The sequence below is a fragment of the Anopheles arabiensis genome, chromosome 2 (genome assembly GCF_016920715.1).
Source record: "Anopheles arabiensis isolate DONGOLA chromosome 2, AaraD3, whole genome shotgun sequence".
Classification (NCBI taxonomy): Eukaryota; Metazoa; Arthropoda; class Insecta; order Diptera; family Culicidae; genus Anopheles; species Anopheles arabiensis.
In genome coordinates, this window is record NC_053517.1 from 47,057,411 (window position 1) to 47,080,323 (window position 22,913).

General features: G+C 43.5%; 1 protein-coding gene across 12 annotated transcripts in view; it reads right to left on the reverse strand.

Annotated features, from left to right (window-relative positions):
• Nucleotides 1-1,417: 1,417 nt before the first annotated feature.
• The window catches only part of LOC120895148 (homeobox protein prospero), a 140,802-nt gene continuing 119,306 nt past the window's right edge, over nt 1,418-22,913 (reverse strand). For 11 of the 12 annotated variants that reach the window (XM_040298226.1, XM_040298234.1, XM_040298236.1 and 8 more), the window contains 3 exons: nt 22,687-22,866; nt 14,187-14,331; nt 1,418-14,017 (listed from right to left, as the gene is read on the reverse strand). In XM_040298226.1, the coding sequence (XP_040154160.1) occupies nt 13,838-14,017; nt 14,187-14,331; nt 22,687-22,866 (505 nt within the window). In that variant the 3' untranslated portion in view covers nt 1,418-13,837. The remainder of the gene's footprint in view (nt 14,018-14,186; nt 14,332-22,686; nt 22,867-22,913) is intronic. The other variant, XM_040298231.1, reaches the window with a different exon arrangement.

Sequence of the window (22,913 nt, forward strand, 5' to 3'; positions counted from 1 at the left end):
CAAACACACAAACATACACGCGTTGCTAGTTTTCGGTTACTTATGATTAAAAAGTCACTTCCGATCGGTCGGTCGGAGGCATGACCTCAGGCACTTCGACTGTTTTGAGTGGGTGGTGGGACGGGGCGGGAGCTCAGGGAATGCTTGGTTGATTGTTGGAAGGTGGTGGTGGTGGTGGTTTAGTTCTATTGCGTTGCTGCTATTGTTTGTTGCTATGGTAGGGGTGTGGTGGTGTACTCTTGGGGAAGGAAACAGGGAGGCTGATGAGGTTGCCCATGCTGTTGCTGGTTGATTGACACTATCACTCCAGGGTGGTGGTGGTTTTACTCCTGCTCTATCGCGTGCTTGTGTAATGTACTTTTGGTTTTGTGGTAGTGACTATTGCAAATGAAATGGCGAATAAAGAAAACTAGAGATTCCTTCGGTTTCTATTGGTTTGGGTTGTTGCTGTTGATGTTTTTTGTTGCGTTCATTTTGTTGTGGCCCTTTCTCCCCGGATGTACCGGCCGCACAAAACCGAGATGTTGCTGTTTTGTGACCGATCAGTTCCAGCAACATTACTGGGCCGGATGGTGAAAGATGCCCAGCAGCAGGGACACGTGACCGGTGGCACGGTTCCACCGGAGAGGAGCCTTCACTAAGGTAGAGAACCGGGCGGGGGGCAACACCAGATGGCATGCGTCTGCCCACAGGCCCGCGTCCTTCTACTTTGTTGCGTTTGTTGAGTGAAAAATTATGAGAAATAAAATTGTCATTTCGCTATATTCAGCTGGTGGTGATGTGTTGTCATTGCTGATGTGATTATTTTGTTTATTATATATTAGTTGAAAAACGCACGTGCACCTTCCCCGCCCGCGACCCTGCATGATCTCGCACACGCACACGGCTTTTGTTATGTGTGCGTGGGCCATGGGAGAAGCGGGGCGGGTGGTGTGGGACGTGCTTTGCCGGTTTCTATTGTAAACTAAAAACTGTGCAATATATTACCATCCAGTGGCTGCAGCTGAGGGATGCTGCGAGTTGAATGAGAATATATTTTTTACTATTGCAAAAATGGAAGTGAAAATTCTTCTGTGAATTATTTCTGTTAGTTTGCATTATTTTTCTCTTCCAGATGGTTTCAGCGTCTTTCCTGACCCGGTGATGTTGGTATACTTCATTCCTTACGTGATTAGATATTTTATTAGGTGAGCCGCCCAACCGCTTGGCGATGGGCGGCTGCTCAGATGTTCGTCTTTGTTTATTTTTGTTAGTTGCATTTATCATACATCAACAAATTTTGAATTTTGCTTATGGTTTTGTTTGGTTTGTTCTACATGTTTTGGTTGTTTTTCCAGTCGGACCACTCACTCACGCCGCGGACGGCAGAGACTGTGTTCCGTCTAGTAGATGTTAATGTTTTCATGGTCTTTTAGCTTTTGTTTGTTTGTTTTTTTTATAGATTTAAAGAGCAATTTAGTTGTTTTAGTGTGTGTTTTTGGTTTTGTTGTTGTTGGCTTGATCCCGTTCAAAACTATGTAACTGTGTACAAGAGATTCTGAATCGTTCTCCATTTGCTTCTCTGGTTGCAAATTTTGTTCATAAAAATTGTACGGATTTGACGGCTAGTTGCAAATTGAAATAGTGTAGTTGGTTAAAGATTTGAATATGTTTTTCTTCTTTCTTTTGTTCATAATTGCTTCATTTTTATGCTTCAAACAAAGGATGGTTACCTCAATTGGAAATGAATACGAGATTGGTTAGGTTTTGTTTGTTTGTTGGGTTCAAAGATGAAAAATCATTCCAGTATATTTTATATGTCCTGTTCTGAGCAGATTTATGACACTGGTTTATACAAAATGAAAATGTAAAAAACGATAATGAATATATAGACAACGACAAATACAAAATGGAAAAGATGATGTCAAAAGAGAACAAAAGTCTATGAAATATCAACACAAAAATTGTGAAAACAACAGGTCAATGTAACATATGGTACACAATTTTGAATACAAAAGATAAAATTATAAATTTAAATAAAGCGTAATACAACCATAGAAGTAGAACGAATAACATTCAAACGCCAGCACCATAAATCTGCTCAGCAATCTGTATAAAACGTCTATTGCTGTTGTTGTTTTTGCGGTGGTATTTAAAAATTAAACCAACATATTGCCAATAATTCCAATTGCTTATCGGTTAAAAGGATGATTTAGTAAATTCATTCATTCGATTGATTCAATTGTCAGCATGAAAAACTGCTACAAAAACTGTGTCGGCTGTGCACCAACAAAACATAGGTCCGGTTTATCCTGTTTGATGAACTCAACATAAACATATGTGTATGTGTTAGTGTGACTGTGTTTTTCGTTTGCCCAATTCAGTTTTTAAAAAGTGCCTGCATATGCTTTTCTCCCGTCCAACTGTGTACGGTACGGGCAAACACACACACTGCACGCAAATTGTTTGATTTTTGTTATCCATTTTCAGCATTTAACTGAAACGATTTTGGATTGTTTTGTTCGCTTGTTGCGTTTTTAATCGGTCTTATGTTTGTGATCAGATCATATTCCTAGCCAGACTGTTTCAAAACGTGATACACATTACATTAGCCAAAGTTGGATTGGTTGCTAAAATCATATTTCTACCATTGCTCGTCGCGGCCCAGAGCTAGGTCGTCCCACCCAGTACGGATGTTTGCGGATGGGAGTGCAGATGGGGTGCAAATGCATCGTTACGGTACGGCCACTTGATGGTGACTGTGGCGTTTCGGCACTGTCACGATTCGCTCTGGTCCGCTTGGAGCAAAACATTTTCTTTGATTTTGTTTTCGCATTTTATCTCCCGCGGCGGCCCCCCGATCCTGGTAAGCGGATGGTGTGCTTCTGCAAGCCGAGGGACCGGCACCTTCTTGGCCGTGGAAGATATATGGGTTGTTTTTTAGTGTTATTTTTGTGATCAGATTTTGTATTTTGGTTTGTTAAAAATGTGATTTTATGCTGTCAAATGTGTTTCTTTGTTGTTTTTTTTTGCATTGTTTTGTAGTATTTTTGTAAATTTATTTTAATATTAGCATGCGAGTTTTGTGTTATTTTGTTCGGTGTATATAAAGTAGCTAGCACGCCAGTGCACCAATAGTTGACCGAAAGGCTGTCCAGCCTCCCCTCCCGAGCGGTCGGGGTCAGCCTGCACAGCCGGTGAAAGGCAGCGAACTTGCACAGTACACGGACCGTCCACCGATCGGGTGGCATATATGGTTTGGCCACTCCTGTTCCCCCTCGACCCCTTGGTAAACGCTAAAGCAGCAGACGAATCGTGAGAGTTTGCGGCCTTCATTTTTTATGTTTTTTTTTTTTTACTTTTTTTTGGCCTGCATTATCATCCCCCTACTCATCTGCACTGCAATGCTCTCCCAGCTTTATTGTCGGTGAGAGTGCTGGAGGAGCATTCTCGGACAATCGGTGGGTTAGAGACGGGTATTACTGCGCTGTTTTCCTGGGAAAGGGGGACAAATCCGATCGTTCGGTCGCTGTGTGCACGTTGTGACGGTTCACCATCGTTCGCGTCAACCATTGGCGAGGCGTGTGAAAATTGGTTTTTCGAGTTTATTACAAATTTAAATGATTAATTTGTATGATTTCAATATGTAATCAAACAGCAGTTTTCCGTTGACTCGTAATTATAGGGTTGTACAAATGGAGGAGGGGGGGGGGGGGCTCAAAAGTGTTGCTTTCGTTTGGTTGGCCTTTTTTCTTCAAATTGAAAGGTATGACGACTTTATCGTCTTGTTTTCAGGGGTTTTGGGGAATAATGCTTTTAGTGCAATCTTAAAATCAAAAACATTGCCTCATAATGAAATAAGATGAATAGAACTGAGAAAAACTAAGCAATTCGAGGGTTTCAATGCAGTGGAAAACTTAGAGTGCAAATTTTGAGTTGATTTTTTCAGTTTCTTTTACTTGAAAGCTCCTTTAGCAATGTAGGACAGTTAGCCGCACATTTTGCTACATTTATACAGATTTATTTCGTTCCTCGTCCTTTGTTGTTCATCAGTTCATAATTTATACTGTCTGTTTTTAAAAAGGATATTATTAGCAAGTAACGTAGCTTTGCTTCAATTTTAAAAGATCATATTGGGTCTGCCATTAGGGAAAATAGTGTTATTTTTTTGTCTTTTGACTTCCAAACGATGATTAATCAACTTAAAAGACTTTTTTGCTTATAAACAATCCTTCCAAACGGGAAGCACAAATATAAATGTTTGATGGGAATCCTTTTTCCCCGCCTAATACAAGAACATCAGGAATTTTAGAATGGGCATCCGTTCGATTCCAACGTGCTTTGATAGGTTCAACCATCGTTGCTCTAATGTTTAATATATTTAATCGCTTGAAAAGTTTGTTCACGAAGTTTTGTCCAGTTAGTATGTTAATTGGTATGTTGGTTTTTGGTTTTGCTTTTGTTTTGGTTTCCACCAACCGTCGCAGTCGGTGGTTGCAGTAGCCAATCGATATCGAATTCTTCAAACACGCAACATATCTTGCGTTGATGTGTTTTTGTTTTCCATTTGGTTTGGTTTTGTTTTCGGTTTTGATAGCTGTTCAGCTGTTCAGCATTTACGCTTCATTTATCTGTATCCATTTTGCTATTGTTGTGTTGTTGGATTTTCAATTCATGTTTTTCACTTCGTTAAACGAAAAATAAAAGCATTACAGGGCCAGCATTTCCAGCTTACCTGGCGGGCGTGCAGCAGGGTGGACCCCCGTTGCGAGCTTGACGAGCCCACCGAGGTGTTATTTCTGACCTTGAGCCGAAGCTGATCAGCTGACTAAGGGAAATGCTGGGCTGGGATGTTTCCTTATAACCGGTCTCCTCTTTCTTGGCGTTCTTCATCTTGATAAACAATAATGTGAGGACGGTGGATTGTGATGGGGATGATGATGCATTCATCCCCAACTCCAATTCCACCAGATCCGCCACGGAACGAAAGTGTACTTGGTTTGCGAGTTGTGAGAGTTTCATGAAATATTACCCACGTTATGTTCGTTTTCTAGTATCACAGCGCCTGTTTATAGTCTACGGTTAGGTTTGCAGATTTGCTTTGTTCGGTGTGTATGTTTGTGACAGTGTTTGTTTTTTTTTACAAAGAATTGGCAATATTGGGGGAGTATATCAGGTTCCGGTATCGTTCTCATGGTCAAGCGGCTTTATACAACATTCATTGAATCTTATTATTTGCAGTTAAATGTAAATTACGGTTAATTGATTATATATCCTGTATATTGACTGTGTTGTCACACCTCACACACACACACACATTGACCGACCGACAGCCACGGGGAACCGGATCCGGTTGCCGAGCTGGGGTCGGAACTATTTGTATTTGTTGCGTACAAATAGTATCCGCTTCACGGCACTGTAACTCAGTCAAATAAAACAGAGAGCTATATTTTCTTCTTTGCCTCTCCTTCTCTTCTGTCCCTCTATAATGTTCTCTCGCCATATCTTTACAAGCGCAGTATATGGAAACTATCGAATGGTTTGTAAAACTATTCCCTGAGTTGGTTTGCAATCGCTTATATACCCCATTTGCAGGTTTAGTTCGTACCTAAGTATGGCTAGTCTATTTCAGTATCAGGTTTGTTGTATCAGAGTTTGATTCTGTGCGGTGTCAAAGTGGATCAATTTACTTTGTGTTATTAGTAGTCCTGGCCTACTATCCTGTCGAGAGGAGCTTGTCTCGTTACGTGATTAATACAAGTGCTCTCATTCTATTGTTGTTGTGTTGCTGTATTATTAGTTGTTGCTGTTGATGATGTTGTTGCTTGAGTTGCAGTATTGTTCTATTCAGTATTATTGTATTGTTTAGCTATTCAAGATCTTATGCTATGTCAACCGTCGAACGCACCCGTGTTCGTGTTTTTTTTTCGTGCGTTTCCCATTCCTCTGAATATATGTGCCGAAACATGAAGTTGTTCCAAAAATGTCATTTTCTCCTCTCAAGACTCCACTCCTTTGGTTCGCACTGCCTACCGTAACACTGTCAAAAAGACGCCAAACATGTTATAAAACAAATATATTGGCCAGAAATAAATGTTTGCCTAACAGGTTTTTGTTAGCTTCGGTGTTTCCCTCTTATTCGGTTTCCTCCCTTTCTCCTTTAGGTGGTGTGCATGTAGTTATTGCGAAGTAACATAGTGCTGTGTGCAAGTGCACACTTTTGCGAACGAGTGTGGTTCTGTTTCTGACTGCATTCGACTGTAAACTGTATTGCATTGATTGTTTTTGTAATATTTTTTTAAGAATTTGGATAGTTGATTTTTATCAAAACCTTACACGTAACGAGGCAAAAATAGTGGGACAAAACTTTACGTCATTCTGCAACGTTGAAGACAATGTTTGAGCATTTGAATAAAAGATGTCATTTAATAAAGATAAATAGAGAAACTATTGATTGAATAACTCTCGAACAGTGTATGTTATTGAAGACACAGAACAAAAAAAAAAAAACTGTAAACGAAAGATTGTTCACCATTCTATTGCAAGTTTTTGTTTCTGTTTTCAATCATTAGGTAGACATTGTCCGTCATCCGTTGAGAGACAAATAAAACCTTACAGGATCTAAATGATACTGCTTCTTCCACAATTACTATTCGCTGTACGTTTGGAGGACCATTGTTTGCGGTTGAGCTGACGCGTATGAGATGGGTTTAATTTGTTTGAGTTCAATTTGGTTTTAACTTACGGGTGGTCATGAAGAGGTAATTTAATGAATGATTTTGCGTTAAAATAAAATGATTGCATTGGTCTAAATGCATTCATTTCGGGTTAGAAATGATATGTTATTAACACTAAGATGGAGATCTCTGCTTTTGGAGGATCAAAATGTTTGAAAATTGCCTTAAATTAGGTGAGCTGAATAAGCACTGCTAGAAGAACAAAATACACCACACAACTTATCATGTATTCGACCAGGATAACTTACCCCGAAGAAAACGGTCCTTACATGTCTATCTTATTTATACGCAATCGACGAGACGTTTGAAGAAACACACAAGCCGCGCTGACTGCGATAATTTTTGTTTTCCTTCCAAATCGTGACACCAATACATCCAAAATTCATATTCAAATTACTTTGGAGCTGTTTTGGCAAGCTTTGAGTTGCTCAAATTATTCGCACAATCAAGAAAAAATCTCCACAATTTGCATAAATAGAACGACGGGACATTAAATGCAATAAAGAGCCGACAAATGGCAAACTATGTACAATGTGTAGCAGTTCGTCCCCGCAATAGACTTCTGGTCCGCCTAACAACTTCGTTGGCTCCGAATCCGATGATCGTACAAAAGAATACAGGTACAACATGTTTTCTTCGTCTAGCTAATACACATTTCCTGAATAATTCTACCACGCTGTCAGATCAGATTAGTAGTGTTAGCAGCTCCGGGTTGTTTATGTGTGTGTGTGTGCATCCAAGCGATCCAGCGAACGTTTGGTAAAAGCACAAATAGCACCCTTTGGCCTTCCACATCCCTGTGTGTATGTGTGTGTTTGGCAAATTGGTAGTGGGCCTTGCATACTCAACAGAAAGGAAACGGGCGCACACGTTTGCCCCAACGGTCGAGATGCAAGCCTGCATGTTGCGCATTGGGCGTCACACCATGTTGCTGGATGAAGTTTTCATTTCCACCACCGGGGGAAAATTCGATCGAAGCGAGCGAATCACACGCGCATACCGACCCCAAGACGCATGCGTGGTGTTTGCATGCTCATGGCGATGTACTGCGCAGAAAACGCGTCTGATGCCGCGACGGAGCTTGGGAGCGGAGCAAGTCTGTATGAGGCCCGTGATGAAAATCGCGCAAAATCACTGACTCCAAACAGACCTCCCCGTGTGTCCGGACCGGACAGATGCCTGGTGCCGGCATGCACGTCCGCATTGGTATGCTCCAGAGCAGCCCAATGTAATGGTCGTTCCAACCGAACGCAACCGCCGGCGCATACATGACATGACAGCATTCTGCGGGAGACTAGCAGCCTACCGGGAGTGGCAGAAAGTTGGCGACTTGGTCTGAAGATGCCTCGCAACAACTAAATCACAACACGCACGCTTAGGCCTGGTGTGTTGTGCTTTTGTACAGTCAACTTGTAAAGTTCCTGGAGATGAGGGCACACAGCTTTGTGCCCTCAGCAACCCAGAGTCCCGGACATTCGGCCCGTTCGGTGCTTATCCCTGGAAGGTGGAAGCTTGTCCGAGTTGGCAAACTTCCCACACCCATACACACAGTAGAGCGCTTGTTCAGAACCTTGCCCGCGGCACAGCGACCAAACTGTAAAAAAAAGGTAGACCTGCTCGAATCCAGAGCAGCTCCCTTCCCTTCGCTCATACCGGGCGGTGATTTGGGTTATTTAGTTGCAGTTGTTCTGTATGCTGTTGTTTGCTTGGTTGAAGTATGGGGAATTGAAAAATGCGATTGAGTTATCTGGCTATTGTGTTTGTGGGTTTACTATCTTTGCGGATACTGCACTGTAACTCACACCGATTAATATGGAATTGATTAAATTGTACTGCGCTGCTGCATTGTGTACACACACCACACATACCACACTCACACGGCAGGGTGTTAAGTAATGTAAAACACATGCACGGTAATACATACATATCTATTTGTGTGTGTGTGTGTGTTGGGGGTTGTAACTCTACCATTTAGTTATGCTGCCGGCCTTATTATTTCTGCTATTACTGTTAATGCGTTTGAGCTGTGTGAAATCTTTACTTACAAACTAAGTGTGTACGCACTGTGACTATCCATTAATTACTGTTACTATTTAAATGCTTGCTTGCTTTGCCACTTGCGAGCTGACCACGCCGGGCATGAGCGAAGCGCTGTGCCACCGGGTTCAGGAGATGGTGCCACATTGCCATATTCCAAGTAGCCATGCTGACTTGTATCTGTACTGTCGCTACACAACAGGACCCAGATCGGAGCCAGAGTCGTCTCGCGGGAACTGCCACACAACTAATTTCTATCTTTCTAAAAAAATTCAAACAAAACGTACAAGCATTACCGCAGTTTTTTTTAGTAAAACTGTAAAAACAAACAAATATGCTTATTAACAAAGAGTACTCTCTTTCTCTCGCGTTTCCCTCTTGCTTTACATGCCCAAATGTTTTTTGCCGAAAGATGTGTGTAATTTGTGTTGTCTGTATCCCCTTCTACACTATTCCTTTTGCTTATATCATATGCCTAAAGAAATGCCGAAAAGACGCTTGTTTGTCTCGAGTATGCCGAAAGGTTAATTTGATTTACTTTTTGGTTTTAACAATTAATCCCTAAACTAGAGCAGCTACAGCAATTCGCTGGCTGCACGGAATCATCCACAGGCTCTCTTCTCACGGGTGGGATGGGCAGGACGGGCTGAAGAAGTGGGTGCCACAGCTCGAAAACTGTTCCGCTTTCCCAATATATCTCTTGATGCCATCGCCCTCACTGCCCAAAAAAACCAGAGCGAGGAGTTTGTGTGATTTTCAATTTTTTTAATATCACAATTTCAGTTACTTTCGTCGTTTTTTTTGTGTAATTTTGGAAGGCATGATATAGTAATAGGATCTTTCACTACCGCCGCTCGTCCCGTCGCGTTCGATTTGAAATTTTGATTTAGAGTCACTTCAGAAAAAAGAAAATAAAACAATAAGACAACAACTGTAAAATTTAACAGAACGTAACACACATGCAGATTCAATTGTTGCACACCTAGTAGTCCAATTCGATTTCGGAACAAAATAATAAATAAAACGCACCAAACCGATCACAAAAGAATACACAATTTTAGTTAGTAAATACGAATTTTGCGCACAAGTTAATTTAATAGATTTGGAAATAGTAATAATAGTTTTCTTTATTATGATTTTGTTTTTTTTTGTACATTCACGCACTTCTTACAAACCTGAAGGATGGGTGACGGTTAGGGTTCAGGGTAGCACCATCGATAGCGTTGGCACTACCGTACCCTTCCCGGCTCACCGCAACCAGGGCTTGGAAGAAGCGCTTTTTCTTCATATAAAGCCAATTATAGTTAGTAATGGTTGTTCATTCAAAACGGTAATATTTGATAAGGACGAAAAATATATCTCTTAAGCTAACTCATTGCCTCCTTGCCTGATTCACCAAATGTATCGCTCTGTCGCTCTCTCTTTCTCTTCTTTTTTTTCCTTTTAAACAACTTTTACAACGTACAAAGCATGTAAACGCGATGCAATGTTGTGTGTTGAAATTTAAACCAGTCAGCAAGGTTTGTGGTTGGTTCGGGCGGGTGCCGTTGATTAGGCAACATCTCTCGATGGATTAAAACGACTAGGAGGAAACTTATTGCGGAGATAAGTTGCAATTTTTTGTAGCTTTTGGTTCAGGGTTAACTTAAATAGTACATCTGATCAATTTTGCATCATTTACTTCAGATGATGGTTTATGTGTGGTTTTTTTTAATACACGATCGATTTTGCTTCAATATTGCGCCTAAATACTAGAAAGCATACCCTAATGCACGCTATAGAATTGCTTTGGTTTGGTCACCAACATTGTAGATTTGGTAAAAGATCTCATGAGCCGCCTTCCACGGCGGTTACACTTTCGGTTGCGCAGGCAAGCGTTATCGCGTTGATGCTACAATGAACTGGATCGGCTGAAAGGTTTTTGCACCCTTTCTACGCGTGCGTAGCAGGATAGGAATCTATTGCAATGATTTTGTTCGTTGAATGTTATTGGTCTAATATATATTTGTGGTACATCCGCAGACGACGCCAAATTCTCACCGCCAATCTTCATTGAGCACACGAACACGACACGCCTGCTCACGCGCAATTCAAGATGTTCGTGTACGCAGAAAGATCAATCACCACCACAAAAAGAGGCTAAATAATAATTTAAAGAAATACTTGCACACAGCGTGCACTATTCACCGTACCGATTCGCAGCGAAACTTTCCGAATTTGTGTTCGAAAGAATAACCACCCGTTACATGATCGAAACGAATTTTGCTTCCGAATTACCATCCATCACGTATACACAATCTCCTCCAAACTGTGAGTGTACCTTACCCGATCTGTTCCCCAAACGCCCCGCATGGTGTTCATGCGAGATCATGCGAACCTTAGCTTTGTATCTACTCGAAGCAAACCGGATCAGGACGCATTCAATTTACTCCCTCCTCAAACACAGATACCTTTTACACATTTTGCCCTTTCTTTCTAACCGTAGATTTGAGTTTCTTTTTTTTGCCTAAAGTGCCGAAATAACGCCAAAACAATAAACAAAACTTACGCTTTCTCGACCCCATCATTCGTTTTTTTTCTCTCTCTCCATCCGCGCTTACCAGAAGTAACAAATTTTGCTTATAAATTTCGATCACCCGCGTTTGCGGTAGCGGCTCGTACAACGGATATACCAACACGAAAGGACGCAGCGCCAAGGAGGACAAAAAATATCATTCCTATATGCCCGTCCCTCGTCCTGCTTGTACCCGATGGCGCCGTACCGCAAACAGACGGTGTGAGTAGTTTAGCCTAAAAATATTCAAACATTTTCTTACGTGAGCCATACTCTTCCGCGGGGGGTTTGGAAACACCGTTTGGAAATGATAGCAATACACAACAAAAAACACTTTCGCTACCTAAATATACGATCAAAACAGCCGACAGGAGAGCGCGTGGCTGGCGGGCCAGGAACACGATCGCTGTCTGAACTTTGATATTAATTTGGAATTTTGATAATTTTGTTTAATAGTTAGAATTTGGTCTCAATAAACATAATTTATTTTCAACGCTAGAGCGCCTCCTGCTGCCGCGTGAGGGCAAGAGCGGAAAAATAATAATAATAATCATAATAATAATCATAATAATCATAATAATAAATAAACATATTTACAACTGCCGAGAAACAACAGGAAGTGTTCAACGCCTCTGGGTCGTCCGATACCGTTGCTTCGAGTGATCCTGCCCAAGGACTAATCTTGGTGTTCGCGATCTGCACTGTGTAGTAGAGTTAATTCGCCTAACACACCGGCGGCTTCTACTAGATTTTGTATTTGTACACAACGTTTTGCTCACACAGCTTTCTAAACGATATCAGTCCCTAAACCTAGCGCATAGAACATAGAGATTAATAACTAGCTATACAGAACTGAAGAACCGCGAAAACCTTCGTACCGGCTCGCGGTACATCCCACAATTATAGCTCCCACGACTTTGGTTTTCATACTGCCCACGACGACTGACGCTACGTCATTTGGATGGGTGAAGCATAAAAAGAGAAGGCTGGCTCTGGCTAGCTGACAGGCTCTAAAACACAGCCCAACCCGAAAACTGTACATCTAATGTAAGACGCCGATTGTAAATTAGACACCGCCGATTCGACCGATACGCAATACAGTTTACATCTCTCTTGTGTTGTCATGATCAGAAACGCCGCATTGATTCGTCAATTGTTGTTTTTTGTCTCTTCAGGAACGGGGTTTCCGCTTCCGCTTTGCAGCTTCAAGTCCAGGTTTTTTTTCTCCTAAAACAGTATCTTCACTTTCCATTTCTCATTTCATGCTCTTTGTTTTTATCTTTTCGAGAGCCGTTGTTGGCGATTTTTTCGGGCAGCACTTGAGAATTTGTGTGCTTCCAATTTTTGGTTTGCTTTGTTTGTTCTTTGTTTTTTTACTTTTCCTTAAATATACTAAAAATTGGTAAATTTTGAGGTTTGCCGTGTAGGTGTCTTGCTTTTTGTTTTCAACTTTTGTTTTCATCTAAATGCATTAGGAAGTGCTTTTGAACGCCCGAATAATGATTCGCGAAAAAATACCTCACACGTAAGGTAGCATTGTATATATTCTGGCCGTCTTCAAAGCATTTCTGTTTTTTTTTGTTTGTTTGCTAATTTGTTTGTTTTGTTTCTGGTGCTGCTACATACGGAGAGTGGATAAATTTGAAGGCCTTTCCCGCGGATTCTTTGTTGCACGCGCACGAGCAAACACACGCGCACACAACACTCGTACACGCTTGCGCTTGTGCACAAATGTGGCACACAGTTCTTGTAGGAGCGTGTGTTTGTGTACATGTGTGATTGCTAGTGTGTGTTTGTGTGTTTTGAATGTCTGCAGATGCTCTTTCACTGTGGGAAAAGCGCACTACATTATAGGAACCACAAATGTTGTCTTCTTATATGTTTCTGTCTTTTTGTTTTACCGTTTTTTGCTAGATATTTTTGCATTGTAGTTTTCTCTTGTTCAGCCTTCGTTTACTGCGCCTTGCCTTCGCCTAGATTTGTTTTTTACTTCTTTGTTTTAAATAATATAGTCTCTTTACCGTGTTTCTCTTCTTTTGCTCACTCGTTTTGTTTTCTTTTTCCCTCCTCTCTTTGCTCCTTTTTTAGTTTACGTCTTACTTATTTCTTTGTTTCCGTACCCCATATTTCATAAATTTGTTTTAAGATAACAATTTTGTATAATTTACTTTAATTTTAATAATAAAATTACTCTCTGTTTTTCGTTTTGTGTTTTGTTTTTCATACACAGTCCGTGTATCATATATTACTTACTCTTTTGTTACCTTTTTGTGTTTGTCCCTTTTTTCCTATTATTGATTCAGTGTAACGAGCCTTGTTTTACGGCTGCACGCGTTTCCCTCTTCTTTTGTTTTTTTTGGTATTACTTTTGTTTTGTTTTCTCTTGTTGTGGTTGACACGCTTTAGCTCTCCAGCTTTCTCTCTTCATCAGCTTTCATGTTTGTTCGTTTATTTCCCGCCTAGTTTGTCCAGGTAGTAGTAGATAGAGAGAGAGCTTTGTGTATTAGTAACGGGACCCCGCCCGCTTAACTTACTCCAGCTGCTCGAGGAAGTTCGGAGATTTGAAATACTCCGGCACAGGATCATCCATTCGGGAGATGATTTTGTAAATTGATTTTTTCCACGACTGCTCGGTGTCCTTGCCGCCTTGAATCGCGCGGAAGAATTCACGCAACGTCTGCTCAACGACGTATCGGAAATTTTGGGGCACCTAAAGAGAATGGACATTTGGGGTAAAGCGTTCATAATTTAGCCTCTTTTGTGTTTCTATTAGCCAATTAGGGATGTTACGGGGTGTGATGGTTGCTGTACACTACATGATACTCGTGCAAGAAGAATGCATTTAGCGGGATAAATGGGACGGGTGCGGGGAGTCTTACCTCTATGTGATTGTTCCGATTGTAGTGTAGGTTGAGCACGCGGTAAATCTCGCTGTCATTGCTTACGTGGATGTCGTCTGCGTTCTTCATGCCCTCGCTTACCGCCTGTCTGGCGTACTTCTCCATCTGAATGTAGTAGAATTCCCTGCGCAAGATAAAACAAAACTCATTAGAGTAAGCATCAGAGGCCTGTCTCCTGTTTCTTCCTCCCAGTGAAAACGGCTGCCTCACCGGCGAAGGCAATTTTCCAGTTTTCTTTTTCTAAAACTGCTTTCCTTCAAACTCTTTTGATGATGCTGCATTCAAGAGTGCTAATAACATATACATCCCGACACCGAGAGCCCACACACCATATTGGGTGGTGGCAGTAATGTATAGACGGTCCGTTCAATTGGCCAATCTCGAACGATGTGTGCACCAGAGAGTGTGCAAAACGCTCTGCTCGGCCGTCCTGAAGCGCCCGCAACTTGTCAACGCGCTTTCAACCATCTTAAGTGGCAAACCGTAAACATAAATGCTCGACTGGCAAGTGCACTTCAGCCGCGTTTTCCCCGAAAGCCCCGGTAAGGTGTCTACTGTGCACGGGGGCTACTGGGCTGCTGCTGTGTAGTACACACATTTGCAGCAAACTAGACGACACTACACACGCGTCGGCCGTACCATTCTGCGAGGCGTCAAAACAAGATACTTTCCCCGGATTGCACCACGACGTCGTGGGCGCGCGATGTGCTGGCGGTTGTTTCCTCATGCAAATATTTTCCCATTTACGCCTCGCTTCAACGCCTTACCTCCGTTTGATGACGTTCGGGTTGGTTTGTGGTGTGCTGCTGGTACATGCAGCAGGCGCTCGTACAACAGAACCGTGCAAAAGACAGGGTTATGCAAATGGGACGAAGAAAAAGCAACCACACACACACACATACAGCCATACAATGCACAGGCGCCAACAAACAGCACCGGCAGCAACACCCAGGAGGTCCTTCAGCACAACCAAACGAAGCGCGCGGTACGATGATGCTCATGTGTAGTGTTGCAATTTAGCGTAAAATGCTGCACTCTTCATCATTGTGGATAGGTGCCAGCATGCGAAATGTGTGAAGCTGAATGACAATGCATTCGTACACACACACGGGGCGACACGACCACGGGGCGAAAATAAATGCTGGGCTTGCTTTTTTTTAGTACACCGACGGGAGGCAGGAAATTAGCCGTTTCCCGTTTTCCCAAACGTCAACGAGAGACGGCACACGGATGCAATGTTTTGCCATCGCCCAAAACTAGGCAAAAGAACATGATAGGTTTTCAAATCAGCTCATCATTAGCTCTGTAATTAGAATGCTCCCTACAACTGTAACTGCACACTGAACCTTCTGCATTACAATGCACACGTCGATTGCGATGTATTTGCGGCATTCGCTGCCCTGTCTGCTCATATGCGCACGGCTCCAGCGTTTTCCTTCTTTTGTTACGTGTGTGTGTGTGAGCTCCACGACACACCGCGTGCTGTTTGGTTGCAGAAGGAAAAGCGCATCATGCTAAACCTTGCCCTCGTGCGGCCTCGAGTGTTCCCGTCACTCCCGTCCCAACCGAGAACATCATATGCGCTAAGAACATGCACAAACACAGTGACCGGCACGAAATAGCACACAATGTGCATGTTGAACTGGCGCGCGGAAGACAGTGAAATTAAGAGCCCACTTGCATTATCATCACAACACCCCTCACCACACCGCCCAACAACAACACCACCCAAAGCGGGCTCATAATAATCGAGCAATCGTTCAAAGCCCTCCCCGCAGTGCTTTGTTTGGCCGTTTATCCACTTCACATTATGCGGAATAATGTCGCTCCTTGTTAATGTGGCGCTGGTGGAGTGTGGTTGTGGTTTGTTTTTCTTCCATGTGTGCATGGGCATGCAGGGATAGGGTCGCCGACAAAGCCGGAACTGTCTAGCACCTCACACTTCCGCATATCATTCTTCGGGTTTGTGAATTAAACAAAAACAATCCTGATAAAGAATGAATAGGCATACAAAAAAAGGAAACAATCCAGCTCCAAGTAAGGACACACACACACTGCGGAAATGTCACATTAAACATTAGTGATAGAAAGGCAGCGAGAGAAAAAGGGGAGCGAAATAGCTCCCACCCCGCTAGCGTTTCTAGTTGAGGTGGTATCAAAAATTCATCACCTGCTCCACAAGCATCATCATATGGCGCTGGTTTTTGTGAAGCGAACCTTTACATGCATGCCCGCCGCTAGTGTATAGGCGTACATCGTGCAAGGACACTCGAGAGAGCTAGAAGGCCACCACCATAGGCCGCGAAAGGTGGGAGCAATGCACAGGACGATAAAGCACACCACTTGCCAAGGATAATCATTAGTGTGTGAGGTGATCCTTACACACATAAACTACACAGATTGCATAGAACTGAAGAGACAGCGAGGCATGGTGGTTGAATTGAATAAAATAGCGGTACACTCTGCCGCAGAGTGGCCATACAGGCCATTTAACCTCATTGCCCGTGGGTGGATTCTACAGACAGAGATCCCATTTTGTTCTACTACTTTTTCGCTCAATTTCGCCGCCCTCCAAGGGAATGATTACCATCCACTCTGTGTGCCTATCTGTTTGCTCATGTCGTTAATATTTGAATTAACGAACATAATTAATTGCACCGTACCACCTTTCAAAGCCCGCCACAGCAGCACACAGGTGGTGTTCAAATTTAAAAAAGAAACGTCTTTCCAACTGAATTGCGTCCGTTAGTCCCGTCGCCAACCGGCGTGCAGTACTGGTGTGTCGTCTTTTTCTCACGTTATTTGCTTTCCACGCAAGCGTTTGCATTGTTCCCCTTAGCAAGACAAAACGGTAAGAAGTACGTGTTTGACCCCTTAAGTTGCGGCGCATATTCCACACCGGAGCACAGCGGAGTTCCCTCAGTGTTTCCAACGGTCAAAATCAGCGAAGCGCTAATTTTTCCGTTTGCCCTAACTCGGGCTCGTGTGTGTGTGTGCGAGCTGTGAGTAGTGTTGGCTTCCTGTCCTTTATTTTCTCATTTTCCCATACGGTAGTGCTGGGTGGTAGATGGGAAATAATCAACCCTACGCCACATTTTCTACTTCCCACCGAAAATCGATCGTTAGAGAAATTAAAAGCCACCACAACCGGGTAACGGACGACCCGGCGAATGTATACAGGGGGGAAGCAAAACGCATTCCAAGAATAAGGAGATTGATAAAGAAAGAAACGAAAAAAACACACACACGCACACACATGCATACAACAAAGACGAATAACGATCATAATATTCCCCCTTCGTCTTGTGCGTTCCCTGAAGGATGAAAAAAAAACAATATCGCACAGTAATGCAGCTAGAGAAAGAGCGGGAGCAGAGACCTTAACGCGCTACATACGGCCGAGGGGAATATTTAAATGCCCTTCTAATTCCACTTCCTTCCCATTTGTGTGTGTTTGTGTGTGCTTGTGTTCGTGTTCGCGCAGGGTAAGATGTTGCATACTGCAGGGAAAGATGCTACTTGGCAGCACAGCCCAACGACTTCTGGCGTGACTTGCTGATGATAATTGCCGGTTTGCGAAGCGAGGCGACCGCCCGAACCTTTTTCGGGTCGCAAAGAAACGGAGAATTGCCGCCTTTTTGGTCGTAAACTTCCGCCCCGTTCAATGCCCGCACCCGAAAGGGGGAAGAAACGAAGCGGATCAGCAGTAAGGCACACCAACGGACTGACGTGCGCTCGCGCGCGCTCGTACACACGTCTTAGGGATCGGTAGGGTCGGCAAGAAAAGCTCAAGACCGGTGCGACGTTTTCTTAATAAAACGCACACCGTCTTAAAGACAGCAAGCTGGATGCTTGATGGCCAACGGGTGCTGGGAAAGGTACACAATCAAAAATGTTAAACAATGGAAAGCAACCCTCCGGAGGTACGAAAGGCAATGCAGCAGGATCTTAGGATTGCTTGCGATAGCTTATTCGCTTACGACGGGATGTATACGGGCACCACCAGGCTGACGGCTGCAGCATCAGCTCTTATTCCCGCCAAAATCACACACACACACAATCGTAAGGAAAGTGAGCGTGTCTGTCTGAAGCAAAGATGATCGCCAGGTACCCAAGATCTACAGAGAAATGGCAAGCGAACAGAGCAAATGGAACATAATTCCGCCATAGTAGCAAAGGTGATTATCCTTAAAACCGATTTCGCTCATAATTTGGATGATCTTTTGCGGTGCTTTTCTGCCGACTACCTGTCACGCACCTTACAGATACAGCCAACCGCACGCATGATCAAACTAAGTGCAAGGTTTTCTTGTCTGAGGGCATTTTTGTAAGAGAGCAACAAATCAAATATTGCAATGTATCTTCAAAAACATGAATTAAAAGACAATTCATGCAAAAAAGTGCTTCTTCTATCGGAGCTGAGATTAAATGCTTTTCGCTTCCTTCGATACTGCTGAGACAACAATAAAATATTTGTGTCCATAAATTGAGTATAATCTCATTTGGGTCCTTTCTTTGCACTGCGAGTTTTCACCGTCTTGTCTTGGTCGTTGTTGTCAATTCTATCCAAAGCGTTATTTACTAGCGAACGAGGTTTTCCCTTTCTGCAAACAACTGCAAGCGCTGCGCTGAGCACTATTACTCTCCTATTTACTCTCTTCACTTGCACTTTCTGTCTCTTTTCCTTTCCTAATTAGCAAAATTACATTAATTAAGCAATTTTTAATTAAGCTCCTTTGGTTGGAGTTTGTGAGTGTGTGTGTGTGTGTATTCCTTTTTTTTTATTCGCGTCTACATCTTCCCTGTTATACCCGGTTCCGGTGTTTAGCGCGCTGTGCCATTTCTTTTGCTCTCGCGTGAGCCGAAGAAAAGAGAAAAGTTTCCTCTTTTTTTTGCCAGACGAGTTCAGGCCGCGACAACGTGGGCTTTCGGCGGCTAGAATTGCGCTCCGGTTTAGGTCGCTGTTTGCAGCCAGTTTGCACAACTCAAACTCAAGCATCTTCTGCGCTGCTTCTTTCGCCTCACTTACTTTTCGAGCGGTCGCTGAAGAACCTGGCCGTAGCTTGCATTGTGTGCGTTGGCAGGGCCACAAGACGACACCCATCCACAGAGTTCAAGTCGGTGGGCGTACTTTACCATGCTGCAAGTTATGTTATGCATTCCGATTCCCTCGATTCTCTCGCTTTTTTTCGCTCTCTATCTCTCTTCCTTTTTCTGTTTTGAATTGAATGAAGAGTTGAAAAAGGCGCTGCTGGGGCACCAACTGAAACGCGGTACACAGCTCTTTCTTTCCGGGTGTTTGAGCCACTTTTTAAGGACATTTTTTCGTAGAGCCTGCTAAAATTGATTGCGCTTTTGTAAAATGTTAAATTTAGAATGACATTTTAGCAACCATCCTTTGAAGTGCATTAAAGTTCAAAATACAATTTGATCCTCTGCTCAAACTAGTCTAACAAGAAGTAGAAACTATTCATGGAAGAATAAATCCCACCCACCTTTCGTGGACTCTCCCTTTTTTGTCTTTGTTTCATGTGCTTAGGTAGCTAAAGTTGGACATCGGTGTACATCGAACTATGATTGCAGTGAACAGTGCATGTCTATTTTATCCATTGCTGACCCTATGCTTTGGTGTTGGAAATGGGTGGCAGGACATCAGCATCATCCCGCACCAGTTCACCAATGTTAGTTGTTCTATTCTATTTATTTCGTTCGGCATACATAGGATAACCGTCCGCTGCGCATAGGTCCGCACAGCCACCCAGGTCTAGACAAAGGGGATTTTACGCTAAAAACCACGACAACTTTCCCCGATCGTTTCCAATCAGCCCCCCACCGCACACACGCACGCAGGATCCAAAAATGCAATAACACGCCGTTTTATGCAACGAGCTTTTGCTTTGCGTAGTGGTGGTGCGTTGCATCCCATTTCGTTGCGCATCAGCGTGTGACGGCGACTGTGCGTGAGTCTGCAGAATAGCAGTGACCACCACCACCATCCACCGCAACACCGGATGTATCGCATTTTATGTATGTACGCTCACAAATCATTCTCCCAATTTCGAATCGCCATTGGTCGTCTCGCTCCTATCTCCCCCCTTTCCTTCATCTCTCTCCCTGGCGTTTCGTTTGAAAATGCACCACACAGCACACGTACAAACTCGCGCGCCCTCGTGTCTTTTAGGCGTTTTCGTTTTCCGCGCTCCTGCATGTCCCAAAAGTAAGGATCTAATTCGGGGTGATTTCGGGAGGACCTAGCGAGTGCATTCCGGTGCATCCTGAGCGCTGGAAAAGGCGTTCCAAACCTAATACATGGAGTGCAGAGAGTGCATCTATGGGGATGGCTCACTGCATGCGCTTCACAAAAACCACACGATGCATTTTTTTACAACCACCCACACCCCCCCCCCCCCAAAACAAACGGACGAAATTCACACATGCGTGTGTGTGTGTGTGTCTGTTTGCCAGGGGTGTGAGAGTTATGTGTTTACAGTCGACTCGTGCGAATAGCCTGTAGCGGCACGGGCTTTTGCAGAGAGCCGCCTTATGTGCTGTTTCGGATGCCACCCGTCCCCTCAGGGCTTAGATGAGGGACTGAAAATGCAGGGCTATGCAGCAAACAAATGCATGCACCTATGCACACGCATTTCGGTACAACCCAGTCCAATTCTGTCTAGTGAACGGTCGTACCACCACCACCACCAACACTATTCCACTCACGCACACACTGAGTCGGGTGTGCGCGCGTGACAAAGCAGACATAATAACAAATGCTATTAATTCTAATCGAATGTGGATGCAATTTATTCTCCTATGTAGGCACATCCATCCCGAGTTATATAGGCTCGGTTGCTCGGATGCACCAGAGAATAGGAAAAAACATAGAATATGCTGCCCGCTCGCCAACCAAATTATTCGCTGGTGTACATAGCTGTTTTTTGCAGCTCAGATTTTGGGATCGTTTTGGGATAATTTGGGGGTCCCATGTCAGCCCCTGTGTGTGTATATGTATGTGTGTTGGGGATTAGTCTGAGAAATGACTGCACATGAGCGCGTTGCATATACTGGTGGATGCGTTTCCATGCTTTGCCGCTCTTTCCATCCTTAGCAACAACACCAAAAAACAAGCGTTATGAAAAAGTGTGGAACAACATGAAATGGCGAAGGTTAAATACTAAAAGCATTGAAGATCTCTTCATATGGGTGGTGGTAAGTTTCGTGCATGAGATCGAACAATTGCGTCAATCGGTAGTCGAACTAAAAAAAACCTAACGAAAATTGAACCGAAAAAAAATAAAACGTATCTCCCATCACGATCATCACAACAATCGGTTTGATGGATGGATGGGGCAACATAACATCCCCGCCACGCGTCCTTTCTAATCCGCTACAGCACCTCGACGGACGAGCGAGTTGTACGCAAGTGGCTCACAATGTGTCTCGCCTATATAAGCACGGGTAAAACATAGGTCCATGGAGGCATGAAGCCATATTAGTTTTTGATGATCGATTTTCGCGAAACCACCCGTCCTCCCTTGCTTTATGCCATGCCCAGTATCTAATGGATTTCATTCCCACTGCTGCTGCTCCTGGAGCCGCCAATCTAGCCAGTCCCCAGTAATGCATCGAATGTCCCGCTTGCATCGATTGATAGCATATCCGAATAATTTATGGTCCAAAACCGAGCTTAGCTTTGCACAGAGCTAAAGCTGCCACCTCTCTGCTATCCTTTCCGCTTTCCTGTGTGCATTAGACCACCCATCGCTGGACACAAAATGCTCCCTCATGGGACGTTTTCTTTTTGCAGCGGAGTGAGCACCAAGGGGACAGAAGAGAATTGTGGTTCAACACTAAGCAAATTTGCATTTGATCAATTACTGGACGGAAGCAGCAGGTTTTTTGCTTTCCTTCACTGCACATCTCCAACGGGACGGGGACTCTTGATTGCCATTCCGGCAATGGCAAATAGAAAACGATCAACGGTCTATTTGACTTGTGGGATTATATTGTTTGATTTTATGTTATCCGTTTTACGGAAAGACCAAAAAAACAGGAGTGCCAAAAGACCTCAAAATGCATAGAACTTCTTCGTGCAAAGCACCGCCAAAGAGCTGGTCTTTTGCGATTCTGCGAATGTCCCCAGTGTATCATTGGAGGACACGCGAAACACGAGTCATGATGCCCTTTCATAATAATTAATTTCTGAATAATAGAACAAGACCCTTTTCAATTTCATTTTGCTATACACACACACATATATGAAGAGAGGCACGCTTAACCATGCCGTGTGTTCTCGATTTCAAACAAATCCTGCCTACTTCCGGCCGAACTGTTTAACCGAGTACATCCCATTTCCGGACTGTTAATCTATTGCGTGCAATTATCAGCAGTCAAGGGGGCCCCTGGTGTCACAACCCTTGTGCCTTTCTCGGGTGTGTTTGTGTGCCTCAAACGAGACGTGATGGAATAATTCACCACTTACCTGAAGTTGGAGAACCACTTGACCAGCTGGGCGGTGTTGTTCTTGTTGAACTTGATGTCCGGGAAGTACATCTTCAGCACGGCGGAGCTTGGGTACCGCACCCAGAAGAACATCAGCTTCGCCTTGCGCAGGTGCATCGGAGTCAGGGTTGACGAGTTCACCGGAGTTAAGGATTGATTACTGTGTTTTTTGGGAGGTTTTTGATTTGAAATTGGTTCATGAAATAG